We start from the raw sequence: 15,860 nt of genomic DNA on the forward strand, positions 1-15,860 counted from the left end.
AATTAGGCATGTTAAGTTTATTTTTACATTATAATATTTAAATTTTCTTGCCTGAAAGCTATGGAAAGCCAAAACTTCTCATGCTGAGTCTGAAAAATTGCCAGAAGTCAGGGGACAATTTCCCAAGTTTTCTTATTGGGCAGGGTAATCCTCAAATTTTTTTACCACCATTGTCATGATCTGCATTAAGGAAATCAAGCAATCCACCAAAATATGCACCGACTCTCTGTTTCCAGGGATGGGCAAATTCTGTTGGTCCAAAAGGCTCTTTGAGTTGGGTGTTGCTTTCAAAAAATAAAGGGGGGACTTAATACTTCCTTTCTTCGTAAGCTACACAGTGGGCCAGTGGAGTTTGAATAATTGTTGAATAAGAAAAGATATAATGGCAACAAAATTAAATTCGGGGAGACCTTCACTTGGCACAAAGTCGCAGCTTCCACCCTCTACACCCCCTACTGGAGATTTGCTAACAAAAGAACTTTTTTTTGAAACTTTTAGAGAATTTAGAGAGCAGAATTCAAAAGCTTTCAGAGAATTCAGAGAGGAGATAAAGAATGAGATGAAAGACTTATATGATAAGCTTGATAACAAGATTGCCAAAACAAATGATGATATGTTGGGACTTGTAACTGTATTGACAGAATATGTTTCTGGAATGGAAGATAAGCTAGAGGTTCTTGAAGAAGCCAACACTAACTTGACTTCCAAAATTGAAGTGGTGCAACGAAGAGTTGAAAACGCTGAAAAACAAATTGTTATGATGCAGTACACACAGATGGAGCTTGCATTAAGAGTCAGGGGGCTGCGTGAGGATAAACAGGAGAACTTGAAGCAGATTTTTTCAGAGGCTTTTGACCGTCTGGTGGAAAGACCGGGGTCCAACTTTGACTGGCAGATCGAAAAAATTTATCGCGCTAACTCTTGGCTGGCAAAACAGAAGCAATTTCCCCGAGATGTAATTATATACTTTGCTACAAGAGAGTTCAGAAACATAATACTACAAGAGTCTTATAATACCAGGCTTCAAATTGGCGGGCAGGACTTGATTGTCTTCAAAAAAATATCACCTCAAATGCTAAGAGCCAGGAGAGATTATGCTTTTCTAGTGGAAGATCTTAGAAACCGTCAGATACAGTATAGATGGGATGTGCCATTCGGTATTATAATTACATTTGATAAGCAAAAATATTGTCTCAACTCTGTATGGGAAGCCCGAGATTTCTATCACAAGATCCTGAAGGTGGGACACCCTGAATTATCTGGATCTGGAGAAAGACCACGAGAAGGACAAGATAAACAGCAAATCACACAACTACCAGACAAAAGCACCATTTGCTTCTTCCGGAGTGCAAGGGGTCAGGGAACAAAGATCTAACCGTATGACTACCAGACGAATGGGAAAACAAGGTACATCGCAACAATCTCAATAACCACCGGCCATTGACCAAGGAGTTGTGGTCTGAACTCTTTACAGAAGAGAAAGAAAATATTTTACTATCTCAAACAGTTTAAGAACGATATAATCTACATGTAAGAAATTCATATCAAATCAATTGATCAAAAATACTTGTTCAACCTTGAACTTGGTCAATATTTTGTGACCTCTGCTATGGAAAAGAAAAATGATATAGTTGTATACTTAAGAAAAGACATTAAGGCTGAACTAATTGAAGCAGATCCCTTTGGAAGATATATCGCATTAGATTTAACTCTAGAAGGGAAAAAGACTTGATGGACGACTTCTAATTGAGAAATGTTTGGCAAGAAAGAAATGCAGATGCATATGACCTCACCCTTTTTTCTGATGGACATCTACCCCTTTCAAGGATTGATTCTACACAAATTACTAATGATTTATTTTCTAGGGTGAAGAAGACAAAGATTGCGGCGAGGGTCCTTTCGGACCATAACTCAGTCTGGATGGAATTGGGAAGGGTAGTGCAGGCAAGAAGGTCTTGGAAGTTGAATGAGAGTTTATCTAGATATGAAAAGTATATTAATGATTGTAAAAAATTGCTATCTGAACACTTTGCTCTGAATAAGAATAAGGGTACTTTCATGGGATTTGTAGGGGATGCAAGTAAAGCGTATATGAGAGGAGTACTGATGAATATAAACAAAATACATAAACTAGGGCAAAAACGAAAAGAATTGGAAGAGGAAATTAAAAGGAAAATTTGAAATGTATCCAAATTGTGTTATAGAGGGAAGGAGGTGTTTTAACAGGAGGAGATTTAAAAGGCATTCCAGAATTTTTTTTTTTTTTTGCAGAATTGTACAAAGGAGACAAAATTAAGGGTTTAGATACAGACAGATACTTAGATAAAGAGATAATACCCCTGGTTAGAGAAGAGTACAGGTAAAAGTTGAACCAACAAATAACCTCTGGGGAAACCCTGCAGGTAATCAAACAACTAAGATTAGGAATAATGTAAACTGCTTAAAGTTTGAGTAACGGCAAGAAGCTGAGTTCAACGTAGAGACTTTACTGATTTTTTTTCTTTTTCCTTCTTTTTTTTAAAAATTTCTTTGGTTTTAATATATTTCGACTGTGTTTGATAAAAAGCTATACCGTGTACGGGCTCTGGGAAGTCGGGGGGGGGAAGGGAGGGGGGTTCTAGGGAGGAGGGGGGAGGGGGGAAATATAGTATGTGCTGGATTTTAAACTGATTAATATGATTGCACTTGTATACTGTTGCGTTGTTAATTCTAGTGTAAAAATAGGAAGCTGAATATATTGATAGATAGTAGAAATACACCGAAGGGAGGAGTAGAAGGAAAGAAGAAAGAGGGGTAGAGAGGGTGGGAGAGAGGATCGGAGGGAGGGTGAGATGGAAGGGAGGGAGTGTATTGGGAGAGAGGAGTGATAGAGGGGGAAGGGAAGTAGGTTAGAGGGGAATGTTGGAGGGGAGAAAGGAAAGTTGGAGGGGGGTGAAAGAAAGGGTGTATGGAGGGTTGAAGTGGTATATTGGGTTTGTATTTTGGGGAGTATTGTTGATAAGGATGGCTGTGTTTATTGCTCAATGTTATATGGCCCCGGTTATGCACAGTATATATGTGACCGTATGAAATGAAAATGAAAATGAAATAAAACATATTTACACAAGAAAAAAAAAAGCATGGTTATAGAATTTTCAGCCGTTCTAAGGTCTAAAATGGTGGTGTAACCATTTGCAAGAATCCATTCTTGCTCCTTAATCTCTTCTATTCCCCTATTTAAAAAAACATCCTGAATGTTTTAACCCAACTATTTGATCTGTGGACCACAAAGGCAATGGTGTCAGGCAGGGGTGAAATCCAGCAGGTTCTGACAGGTTCTGGATAACCGGTAGCAGACATTTTGAATAGTTCGGAGAACTGGCAAATGCCACCTCTGGCTAGCCCCAGAGTGGGGCGGGAATGGAGATTTTGTATTATCATTCCCCTGCCACGTCCACCAAGCCACACCACACCCACCAAACAATGCCCACAGAATTGGTAGTAAAAACATTTGAATTTCACCACTAGTGTCAGATGCAATCAGTGCATCATACTCTGTACACCCGGGCTCTGTACACCCATACTCTTATCTCATTCTAACTTAGAAGCAAGCAAGATCTCATTTCCCCCTCTTCTTTTCTGAGAACAGTGAGCGTGATCAGAATGATATCTGCCTCTTGCCATTATTCTTTAAGAAAACTCTGCCTTCCCCCTCCCAAGAAGGCCAAGCTGGGAAATGAGTTGACAAACAACTGGATACTTATTTCTTTTTCTTTTAGTGATAGGAACTACAGTTATTTCAATTTTAAAAAAAGGAATAACTTGGCAGAAAGACTTGTGGGCACTGAGAAGAATACTAAAACTGCTGCAGAAAACATGATGGAGATTAGATTAAGGAAATCATGAAACAGGGGAAGAAAAGATTAAATTAGAAGCCAAATGAGGCAGCAACATTTTTGATACTTGTAATAGATTGGACATCCTCAATTTAATACCACCACAAAATATGGAAGTTTTATTGACTTGAAAGGCATCTAAGTAGGGTGGACATTCTTTTAATTATGTTTCTGTTTGGTGAATCACATAAGATAGAATATTTGAAGCATCTTTTCATAACTTCTTCATTATTTTAAGTCCTAGTAACTACTTTGAGATATAGCCAGTAGAGTATTTCTATTTATTTGTAATATAGATAATAACTTCCTTTCTTCCTTCCTTCCTTCCCTCTTCCTCTTCTTCTTCCCCTGTTGTAGGAGGGATCCTGAGATCAAAGTACCTCATGCTCATGTTAGCTCATGTCTGCAACTGGAAGTTATATATTATAAAATAGTCCTAGCATGGGACTGCTAGGACTATTTTATAATATACATAAAAAGTCTGAATGCAAAAATAGGTTCTTTCCTCATCCCGCACAGGATAGAATTTTACAGACAAGATTTAGTTAAACATATCCAATTGTTATACTCTTTTAAAATTAAAAGGGCAAAAATGTCTTTCAGTAATTCATATTTGCTGATCCAATGGACTTGTAAAATTTGTTATTGAACTGCACTTCAAACAACAAAAGGAGATAAATCTCTACCTTAAGCAACTTATTAACTCACTTTCTATAGGCAACAGAAAAGAGAGAGAGAGAGATGAAAATGAAAAAGAAGAAACATTTATTTATAACTTTCCAATCCCAGTTTTTTCATCCATTATAACAAATCCACAGCGAGATAACTTTATATCAAGTCTTTGAATTTGGGGTTAACACACAAGCCTCAGCACAGGCTGAAATCATTTCTGAATAATTATGTACAGAATTACAGTGCCAATTTCATGTACCAAGTGTGCAATTGGACAAATATTCCCATAATTCCCTGCAAGGATAATTATTGACAGTCTCTTCCTGATGCTTTTCTCCCAAAGTAAAAGGACACAAAGAGTCAACATAGAGGAAATGTGCAAACATTTTTTTAATCGTCTTGGTTTAATTATGTCATCTTAATTTGGCACCATGGATGCTTGTTTATTATGAATGGGAAACTGGATTAGCCAGCTTGCTAAAGTGCACATTGATGGTTGATATTTTGAAATGGATTGTGTTTCGGTGGCTCCCCGTTGTATGTATTCCCACTTAATATTTTATGACTTATTTATTTGCGATATACATGTTTATTAAAACACACACACAAACCTAAGAAAACTGTACTGTACACGCCTCTTAATTTTACAAGCATAAAGTTTAGTGTACATGGAGAAATCATCCAAAATGTAATGAAGAGTTCCTAGGCTGTCATGAGCTGGAGAAGAAAACTTGGTTTTCTCCCTGAAGCTATTTTGATTACATCTGCTTGATTGGAGACCTTCTCTCTGAAACGTGTCTCGCCTGAATTCCTTTTACAAATTTTGAGATCTAAACCTGGCTCCAACGAATGAGCGAATATCCTGTTTAAATGAAAGGGATTCTACTTTTAGGGCAATACAGTATATAAATGCCTGGAGATGTGTGGGTTGCTAGGAATGCAGAGAGCTTTCCTTGATTGTGTATTTTATATTTGTGTGCTGCTTTTTAATCAAAGGGATGTGGTGGCTCAGTGATTACGACACTGAGCTTGTCGATCAGAAAGATCAGCAGTTCAGTGGTTTGAATCCCTAGCGTTGCGTAACAGAGTGAGCTACTTGTCCCAGCTACCTAGCAGTTCGAAAGCATGTAAAAATGCAAGTAGAAAAATAGGAACCACCCTTGGTGGGAAGGTAACAGTGTTCTGTGTGCCTTCGGCATTTAGTCATGCAGGCCTCATGACCACAGAGCCGTCTTCGGACAGCGCTGGCTCTTCGACTTTGAAACGGAGATGAGCACCGCCCCCTAGAGTCAGGAACGCCTAGCACATATGTGCAAGGGGAACCTTTACCTTTACCTTTAAATGAGAATAATTTTGAGAAATCCAATATATTATAATGAATATAGTTTTAAAATAATAGATTTTAAAAGGCAATTGACTCTTCTTTGGAATCAAATATTAGATGGGTGCATTAAAACTAGACGGTTTATTATGCTGGCCTCCTGAAACGTAGCAATAAGGGAGGTAAATTAGAAATTCAACCTAATTGGAATTATTTTCACTTCATCATCAGTTCTATATACCAGCTTCCCCCCCCCCAAATCAACTTTATTTCCCTCCCTCCCTCCCTCTCTCCATTATTTACTGATGCCTAATTGTGGTTTCAAAGACACCAGCAGGATTTTCTATTTAAAACTGGAAATCCTGTCCCTATCATCTTGGGTGTTGGGTCAGTATCTATTTCATACCATTGTTGACTCACTAAAAGATTAAGTGCAACCACTAACTCCCAAAAGGTTTCCCATCTTTATGGCGGACAATGATAAGGAATTCCTTCAGGAATTGTCATGCAGGTGCAATAGTGACAAATTTAGCAGTCAAGAAACTGTTAATGGGATGAAGCTGTCAAGAACTGATTAAAGCTATCCCAGGAGGGAAAAAATTTTTTGAAGTATAATTCTAAGAGTACTCATGGTAGGTGAACGGTCTTCAGTGTCACTGTGATGAAGGACTTCTAAAATGACTTGTAATGCACATCATAATTCAGATCAGGACATCGTGGTGAGCAGAAAAACAGAAATCCCAGAATTGCCATCATTCAATCAACATGACTGCATTTACACTGTCTTGCCTACATAAATTGCTTGACTATCGTAATTACATCTCAATTTAGCCTTTTAAAAACTACTCTACCTGAGGGATTTCCTGGCTTTATATGAACTTGTCCAGAAGTATTATTAGCCTTCTAAAGATGTCCTTGCTTTTTTATGACTGTGTGTTACGCCCAAAGGAGAAGTTCTTTTCTTACATTTTTCACAAACTGAACACATTCTTGAGGATCACATACAGCTTCCATACTTTCTGTTTTTAGAAAAGGCATCAAAAATTTTCTTTAGAGAGTCCTTTTTAGTTTGTGCTACTTTAAATTGCTGCATTATCAGGGGTTGGCAATTTTCTTCTATGTATGATCCAGAGTCCATGGAATCACTAGTATCATTTCCAAAGGAATTGTTCTATGGAGAGATGAAGTGGAGAGAGGAGTAGAGAAGAGTGGAAGGGAGGAGGGGAGAAAGAGGGGAAGAGAGAAAGACGAGAGGGGATAGGAGAAAGGGAAGCAGAGGTGAGGAAAAGAGTAGGAGAGAGAGGAGAGGAGAGAGAAAGGGGAAGTAGAGAAGAGAAAGGAGAGGAGGGAGAAGAAAATACTGAGGGAAAGAAGGAGGGAGGGAGAGGGAGAGAAGGAGAGGAGGTAGGGCTGTTGTAGAACAAGGTATATGATGATGTATGGAAAGCAAAACAGCAAATGAGAGTTGTTGTTGGTATATGGTGAGAGGAATTGATATAATATTGGATAACATATAATAGTGTTTGTTAAGATGTAATGGCATACTTGTGGATTTATATGAAAATAAACATTTTTTTTAAAAGGAATTGTTGTTCTGGCTATGTATCTGGTGAAGCTGTCACCAAGATGGTCACCCGAGGAGGTGCTAAGTGTGCTCTCTCTTGTAGACTGGGTAAATATATTTATTTGGATGACCACAGGCCAGGTGATTTCAAGGGGCAGGTCACATCCAGCCTGTAGGACATAGGTGGATAATCCCTGCTCTATGTGGTAGTTTAAGGAGCCATAGTGGTGCAGTGGTTAGAATGCAGTATTAAAGCTGACTGCTCATTGCCAGGAGTCTGATTCTGACTGGCTCCATCGATCTTTCCAAGGTCAATAAAATGAGGACGCACATTGCTGGGGTCAATATGCTGACCATATAAACTGCTTACAGAGTGTTGTGCATTATGGAGTGGTATATAAGTGTACGTGCTGGTGCTATTATTCAATTTTTATGATATTATGTTAATATTTTATTGCTGTAAGTAGTTCATTGAGTGATCTAACAACAAAAACAAGCTACAAATATAATACAATAATTATGCTATGCTATAGCTCATTTGCTCATTGTTTCTCTCTTTCTCTCTCTCTCTCTCTCTCCCTCTCTCTCTCTCTCAACTTTCCATCTCAAAATGGCTAGCAGAAGTACATAAACCCTTGAACGTAATTAAATGACACAAATACATATTGAAATCAATCTAAGGGAAACAAAAAGGCCTAGTTTCCATGATGAGTCTTAAGTCTATCTTCAGAAAACAGACTGGGAATCAAACACCAGTTCCTAGAGAGTGAACTGCACAGTTAGGGAGCCTTCTCACAAACACCCAATAAATCGATTCTGAATGCAAAGGCATTTTTAAGAGAGCCTTACCTGCATATCTTAATGCGTGAAAAAGTGTATAATGAGAGAACTATGTGCCTTAAAAAATATTGCAGACTTAAATCAGCACATTAAATTGTGTCCACAAAACAATTGGAAAGATATGCAGATTGCCCAATTCAGGCGTAATATGATCCTAGTATTGTCACCAGTGACATGTTTTGTTGCTGAATTTGCACCATTTGAAGTTTCTAGATACTTTTCAAAGGTGCTCAAAGCAAACAAGTTGTAATATTTTTCTCCACTGCTTACTGAATATGCTAGAAACTCTACAGATGAGCAAAATAATTATGGCTTGTTTAGCCAATGATAAGTTCAGTCTTAACTGGTTTGGCCTTGCATTTCTGTGCATTGATTGGAAACCTGAATGGGCACAGAAACAATTCAAGATTAAACTAAGATATCACAAACCAACCAGCCATCCTTATTTTGACATCTTCCAAAGAAAGTAACAGTTAGTAAGAAAATAACAAACCCTGGTTTCAAACTGTGGCTTACCCTCCACTCCCTTCATATATCACATTAACTCAAGATCATATTACTTATTGGCTCACTGTAGTATGCGAATTTAGTAATATGTACTCAACTACCTCTTCCATATTCACAGAGAGGATTGCATGAAGTGGGTTTTATATCCTCCTCATCTCTAATAGCCTGTTGTGTTTAACATTCATGAAGGGCAATGCTTCTACTGACAAGGAGAAAAATTAGTTTTCACAAAATAAAATTACATTGTCTTCAGAAAAATAGTTTAAAAAAACACATATAGCCTTCCTGAAATGCAGACAATTGCCTGTTTCCCAAGGCTTCACAGCTAAATGAACTATTGTTGTATAATTAGAGGGTTGAATTAGGACAGGGAAGATCCAAATTCTAAATCCCAGATCATTGGCTGACTTTGAGTCAGATATAATCTCAAAGAGTTGTTGCAAGAATAAAAACTAAAGGAAGATAACTGTGCATATGTACACAGCTAGAAACATTTGGAAGACCCTTTCAAATGGAAACAAGACATCAAATTAGAAAAGTTACTGCTGCATACAACATGGGATTAAAGTAGCTGTCTCTTGACAAAAGTCTCTATGGTTTATTGTAGATTCAAATCTGGAAATTTCTGAACCCTTCGCTAACTTTCCCAATTCTCCCATCTCCCACAAATTCAGTTCAACTGTTTCTGAGAATAAAAGATGAAGTTTCATTAGAAGTCTTTCAATCTAGTTTCCTCTGAATTAAAAGTAATAAAAATAGTTGCTATAGTGTAAAAATAATTTAAAATTAGTAGCATATATAATAATTTTGAAGGATTATTTTTAAAAAAAGGTATTGTGGATTTATTGGTTAGTTTTGTAAGGAACCTTATTTGCCTTATTTTCACGTGCAAATAATTTAAGTACTAGATGACTTTAATGCAACTATGTAAATAAAAATTAAAACAACAATACTTTAAAAACTTTGTATAAAATCTCGCATGAAATAAACGAGAATGCCTTACCAATCACATATGTCTTGCAGAGTAATCCTAAACCCATTTATTGAGACACAAATCCAACAAATTCAGGATATAAAGTAAAATATTCATAGGAATGTACCTAAACGTTACACAAATTAATTTCGGCATTAAAGCAAAATCTGGTTGACTACTTTAGCCACAGAAACACAATACATTAAAAAACAAAAAGTAAAGAAAAACACATAGTTTCTTCACTTCTCTCAAATGATTAGAACAGCCTATGCTTTTCAAGACATTTTGACTAACCCAGGCATATACGTAACATCTCAGATACTGATCAAAATCTGTTGTTTAAACAATTGTCCTTCATACCAGACTTTAATGGGTACACCTACTTTAATAATGAATAATGTGCTATAGGGAACAAAACCACTTTCCAAAAGTTCCAGGAGATGATGTAAAAGATTATTTCGTATTTCGTATTTCGTATTTATTATAATTTATAGGCCGCCCTTTTCCCTGAGGGGACTCAGGGCGGCTTACAAAACGCGGGAAAGGGGGTACAAGACAAAAAACATAAGACAATACATAATTTTAAAAATGGAGCACAACATTCATTCATCATTCGGGAGGGGACAAACTAGATTTTTTATCCCCAGGCCTGACGGGATAGCCAGATCTTGAGGGCCGTGCGGAAGGCCTGGGCTGTGGTGAGGGTGCGAATCTCCACGGGGAGATTGTTCCATAGCGTCGGAGCTGCAACTGAGAAGGCTCTCCTCCGCGTAGTCGCCAGTCGGCACTGACTGGCGGATGGAATTCGGAGGAGGCCTACCCTGTGCGATCTGATGGGACGCAGGGAGGTAATTGGCAGAAGGCGGTCTCTCAAATAGCCAGATCCACTACCATGGAGCGCTTTGTAAGTGGTAAGTAGGACCTTGAAGTGCACCCGGAGACCAACAGGTAGCCAGCGCAGCTCGCGGAGGATCGGTGTTATGTGGGCGAACCGTGGTGCGCCCACGATCACTCGCGCGGCCGCATTCTGGACTAGCTGAAGTCGCCGGATGCTCTTCAAGGGCAGCCCCATGTAGAGCACGTTGCAGTATTCCAGCCTAGAGATCACAAGGGCTCGAGTGACTGTTGTGAGGGCCTCCCGATTCAGGTAGGGCCGCAACTGGCGCATCAGGCGAACCTGAGCAAATGCCCCCCTGGTCACAGCTGACAAATGATGGTCGAAACTCAGCTGTGGGTCCAGGAGGACTCCCAAGTTGCGGACCCTGTCTGAGGGGTGTAAATTTTGTCCCCCCAGCCTGATTGATGGAACATTAGCCAAATTTTTGGGAGGAAAACACAACAGCCACTCGGTCTTTTCCGGGTTGAGTACCAGTTTGTTAGCTCTCATCCAGTCTTTAACAGCCTCAAGGCCCCGGTTCATCACTTCCACCGCTTCATTGAGTTGGCACGGGGCGGACAGATACAACTGTGTATCGTCCGCATATTGGTGGTATTTTATCCCGTGCCTTCGAATGATCTCGCCCAGCGGTTTCATGTATATGTTAAATAGTAGGGGGGATAAGACCGAACCCTGCGGCACACCACAAGTAAGGGGCCTTGGGGACGATCTCTGCCCCCCCACCAACACCGACTGCGACCTGTCCGAGAGGTAGGAGGAGAACCACTGCAAAACAGTGCCGCCCACCCCCACCTCCCGCAGTCGTCGCAGAAGGATACCATGGTCGATGGTATCGAAAGCCGCTGAGAGGTCAAGGAGAACCAGGATGGAGGCATAGCCTCCATCTCTGGCTCTCCAGAGATCATCGGTCAATGCGACCAAAGCGGTTTCTGTGCTGTAGCCGGGCCTGAAGCCAGACTGGAAGGGGTCAAGATAGTTAGCTTCCTCCAAGGTACGCTGAAGCTGGAAGGCCACCACCTTCTCAACAACCTTCCCCACAAAGGGGAGGTTGGAGACTGGACGATAGTTGTTAAGAATTGCTGGATCCAAAGACGGTTTCTTCAGGAGGGGTCTCACCACCGCCGCCTTCAGCGCGGTGGGGAGATGCCCCTCCCGAAGAGAGGTGGTAACAACCGCCTGGATCCAGCCTCGTGTCACCTCACTGCTGTTGGCAACCAGCCAGGAGGGACACGGGTCCAGTATACAGGTGGAGGCACTCACAGCTCGCATAGCCTTGTCCACATCCCCGGAGGCAACATCCTGAAACTCAACCCAGAGATGGTCTGCCAGATCATTCCCCTGTGTCTCGGCTGGATCTGCAAGAGTGGAGTCCAGGTCCGATCGAAGCCGAGCAACTTTGTCCGCCAAGAACTGTACATACTCCTCAGCCTTACCCTGCAAGGGGTTCTCCGTCTCCCTCCTATTTAGGAGGGAGCGGGTTATCCTGAACAGGGCGGCTGGGCGGGACTCGGCGGACGCTACCAAGGAGGCAATGTATGATCTTTTGGCTGTTCTTAGAGCCCGAATATACTCCTTGGTGCAAGCTGTCAACAGTGCCCGGCTCGACTCGGACCTATCAGACCTCCACAGGTGCTCTAGGCGTCTCCTCCGGCGCTTTATCTCACGGAGCTCCTCGGTGAACCAAGGAGACCTCCGTGGGCCGCTGACCCGGAGGGGCCGTAGTGGCGCAATCCGGTTCAGAGACTCCGATGCTGCCGAGTGCCAGGCAGCAGCAAGAGTCTCCACCGAACTGTGGGCGAGAGTATCTGGAATAACCCCAAGCTCCGTCTGGAACCTTACTGGGTCCATAAGTCGCCTGGGGCGGAACCACCTGGTCGGTTCCTCCTCCCTACGGTGGGGGTTTGGCCTCCGGAAGTCTAGCCTCAGTAGGCAGTGGTCTGACCACGACAGGGGAATGATCTCATTTCCCCTCAGACCAAGATCATAACTCCACTGCTCCGAAAGAAATACGAGGTCGAGCGTGTGACCCGCTGAGTGAGTTGGGCCTCGAATTACTTGGGTCAAGCCCATGGCTGTCATGGAAGCCATGAACTCCTGCGCTCCATCAGAGTGTTCACCGAGCGAAGGCAAATTGAAGTCCCCCAGAACCATAAGCCTAGGGAACTCAACTGCCAGCTCGGCTACTGACTCGAGGAGCGAGGGGAGGGCTGCTGCAACGCAGTTGGGAGGCAGGTACGTAAGCAGCAAACCCACTTGACCCTTGAGGTCCAGCGTCACCAGTAGGGACTCACACCCGACAAGCTCCGGAGCAGGGATCCTACGAGGTACTAAAGACTCCCGGATTACAATAGCCACACCGCCACCCCTTCCCTGAGCTCTCGGCTGATGAAGCACCTGAAACCCGTCTGGGCACATCTCTACGAGGGGGACTCCTCCTTCTGTGCCCAGCCAGGTCTCAGTAATACATGCCAGGTCTGCGCCCTCGTCTGTTATCAAGTCCCGGACGAGGGGAGCCTTGTGAACAACAGACCTGGCATTTAGCGACAGCAGCCTGAGATCAGGGTCCTGACTACTCGCGCCATCTGACCTTGGAGTGGGATTTGTAGGGCCGGAAGGAGGGATCTCTGTGATGTAGCGAACCCTCCTTCCCCGATGATGGCCAGCCCTAAAGTCCCCGCCATATCTGCCTCTCCCTGTTATGACCGCAATGCTCCGACCCTCTCCCGTGGATGTAGTCCCCCCAACCACCCCGGTGGCCCCCGCAAATCCCACCAGGTCCTCCGAATCATACATACTCATTCACTCACTCAAACAATCCCCACGTAATAATTAAGAACACAAAAAATACAACAGTAATAATAATAAAAAGTGGGATCATTCATTCAATCTCATACATACTCCTAACATATCCCAAACACAGTAAGAAGGAAAAAAAATAAAAAGAAAAAGGAAGAAAAAGAAATAGAATTGCGCATTGATTATGTTGTTAAAAAGCGAGTCCAGATAGAGCCAAATGGCCTTCCATAATTAAAGTAATTAAAATAGGTGTTGTGTTTAGCAACATAAAACAAGATGAAAAGATTAAACCTTTTCATCTTGTTTTATCAAATCAAAACCATCATTGCCCTTTGCACACAATCTTGAATCAACTGAGAGTTACGCATGAGAAGAAGTTCCAAAAGACTCCATGGAAAGGCCACCTTATTTTGAATGATCTTGCCCGCTTTTACTGATCATGAAGAGGTAAATTTCTTCCCAATGGACAGACAGGGGAGGGGGACCAATACATCACTGCTATATTAGTCATTGTCTAATTATGGAACTTTATGTATTCCACTCTCAAGTTTCAAGAGAGTCAGTCCTTTTCAGCAACCAGCTTTCTCACATGAAGAATTTGTTAAATCCTTTTTTCCTGCTAAATTGAATCCTGTTGATTTCTACTTCCCTCCCCTCTTCTTTCATCTTTCCCTTTTCCACACCTGTAGGTCAATAACCCAGGATAGAAATTCCACAACAGGAGTTTTGTCCCAGTGCTAGAGATGATTTTCTTATGCATGGTGCTGCACAGGCTCAGAAGGAAGTTCAAGATACAATCTATTATTCCTGATCTTGAGACCCAACCCACTGCAAGATTCTGGCCTTCTCCCTTTAGTATTGGTAGGATCTGCAGCTACCAGGAAGCTCAGAAGGAGCCAGTAACAACTGCCATAAGGAAGACGCAGTCATAGGGAGGTGCTGGGAGGGGGAGATGAAGCCTGTACAAGATTGTCTAACTTCCACCTTGCACACATTTGAAAATGGGGAGAGGAATACAAGGGAGGCCACTATAGAATAGAGCGTTATTATGTCTGCACACGCAACAATCTCAGAATCATAATGTCCCTTAGCGTTGGCACGTTAGAAATTTTAACAAAAATGCTAATGTTATTTGGTTTATTATGAACATTCTTAAACAATAGGCTTTGTTGCTTATTTCAAGCTGTCTCAATGTACAACCTAGAGCTTTTCAAAGAATTTTGAGATTTTTAATAAAGTGCATTTTGATTTTACCCCTATTTGAGAGTTTAAGGAAGTGAAATTCATATTTTTTTTTATCATGGAGTGGAATATTTTATGCCACATGTACATACAATGTAGTGTAAAAACGAAATAATATTTTTACCTGAAATCACTTCCTCTTACTGAAGGGAGGGGATCCCCATATTTTTGCCCCCTCCATGCTCCCTTCTATAATATGCTTTTTTTTAAATTCTAGAACCAGGCTGTTTTTAATCCGTTACCCCTGCCCCCCCCTTCTCGCCATCTTAACTCCCCCCCAGTTTGAAATAAAGAATTCCTGAGATCCACCTTTTACATCTTTCTGTCCCAAAATACACATGCAGAAGTGCCAAGAAAACGGGAAGATGGCCGTTTCTGATCCAATATAAAAGCTCTTTTGTTGCATTCACATACAAAAGCCAAGAATCACGTTTCATATCTAGGCCCTGAAGGACAGGAAAGCATTGGTCCTCCAGTTCTATAGCACAGAAGTAAAGCTCTCCCCAAACTTTGGGAAAGTTACACAGAGAATCCAGAGCCAATTTTTTTTAAGGGGGAAGAATGAAAAAGAAATTGGGGAAGTTGGTGGAATTCAATAGCTCTCCTGTGGGTTCTATTTAACCCCCTGTATTCCTTGTATAAAGGAGGAAATGTAATCGCAGTGCGTCCACCACCGAGATCGTGTTTTGTTTTGGTTTTTTTTTTCTTTTCTTTTAAGGGAAAGAAAACACAACCAACCAGTTGATCCGTTCAGGAGCAGCAAAAGTAGCAAGCTGGCTGTGATCACTTACTTGTCCGTCTCTTGTGACATGTTTGATCCAATGAACTCTCTCCCTTTTTCCAGATGCCTCAGTCTCTCTGGTGAAACTGGACTTTCAAGTCTGTGCAGGTAAAGGTGTGTGTGTGCGTGTGTGCGTGTGTGTGCGCTCGCGTGTGAGAGCGAGCGAGCTCCCGGGACGGCAGAACCAGAGCTACTGGTAATTCTGCTTTTCTTTCCCCCCTCTACTTCTCCCTCAGCCAGCCGCAGAGGTAGGAGTGGGACAGGTAAAGCCCCCTTCTCCCCGCCCCTCGCATGTGGGAAGAAGACTGGCTGGCCCTTTTTTTTCCTCTTGCACTCCCTCCCCCCCGCGGTTTAGGGCACCGAGCAGCCAAGCAACAAAAGCTTGAAGGCG

The 15,860-nt window shown here is 41.7% G+C and overlaps 1 protein-coding gene across 2 annotated transcripts in view; it reads right to left on the minus strand.

The window, feature by feature from the left end:
• Window positions 1-15,858, minus strand: part of GRHL2 (grainyhead like transcription factor 2) — a 99,468-nt gene extending 83,610 nt beyond the window's left edge. For both annotated transcript variants that reach the window (XM_087706804.1, XM_087706803.1), the window contains exon 1: window positions 15,480-15,858. In XM_087706804.1, coding sequence (XP_087562930.1) covers window positions 15,480-15,499 — 20 coding nt within the window. In that variant the 5' untranslated portion in view covers window positions 15,500-15,858. The remainder of the gene's footprint in view (window positions 1-15,479) is intronic.
• Window positions 15,859-15,860: the final 2 nt, after the last annotated feature.

Source organism: Thamnophis sirtalis, unplaced genomic scaffold (assembly GCF_051295495.1).
Source record: "Thamnophis sirtalis isolate CommonGarterSnake01/CBP01778 unplaced genomic scaffold, rThaSir2_p1.2 scaffold_2, whole genome shotgun sequence".
Taxonomy (NCBI): Eukaryota; Metazoa; Chordata; class Lepidosauria; order Squamata; family Natricidae; genus Thamnophis; species Thamnophis sirtalis.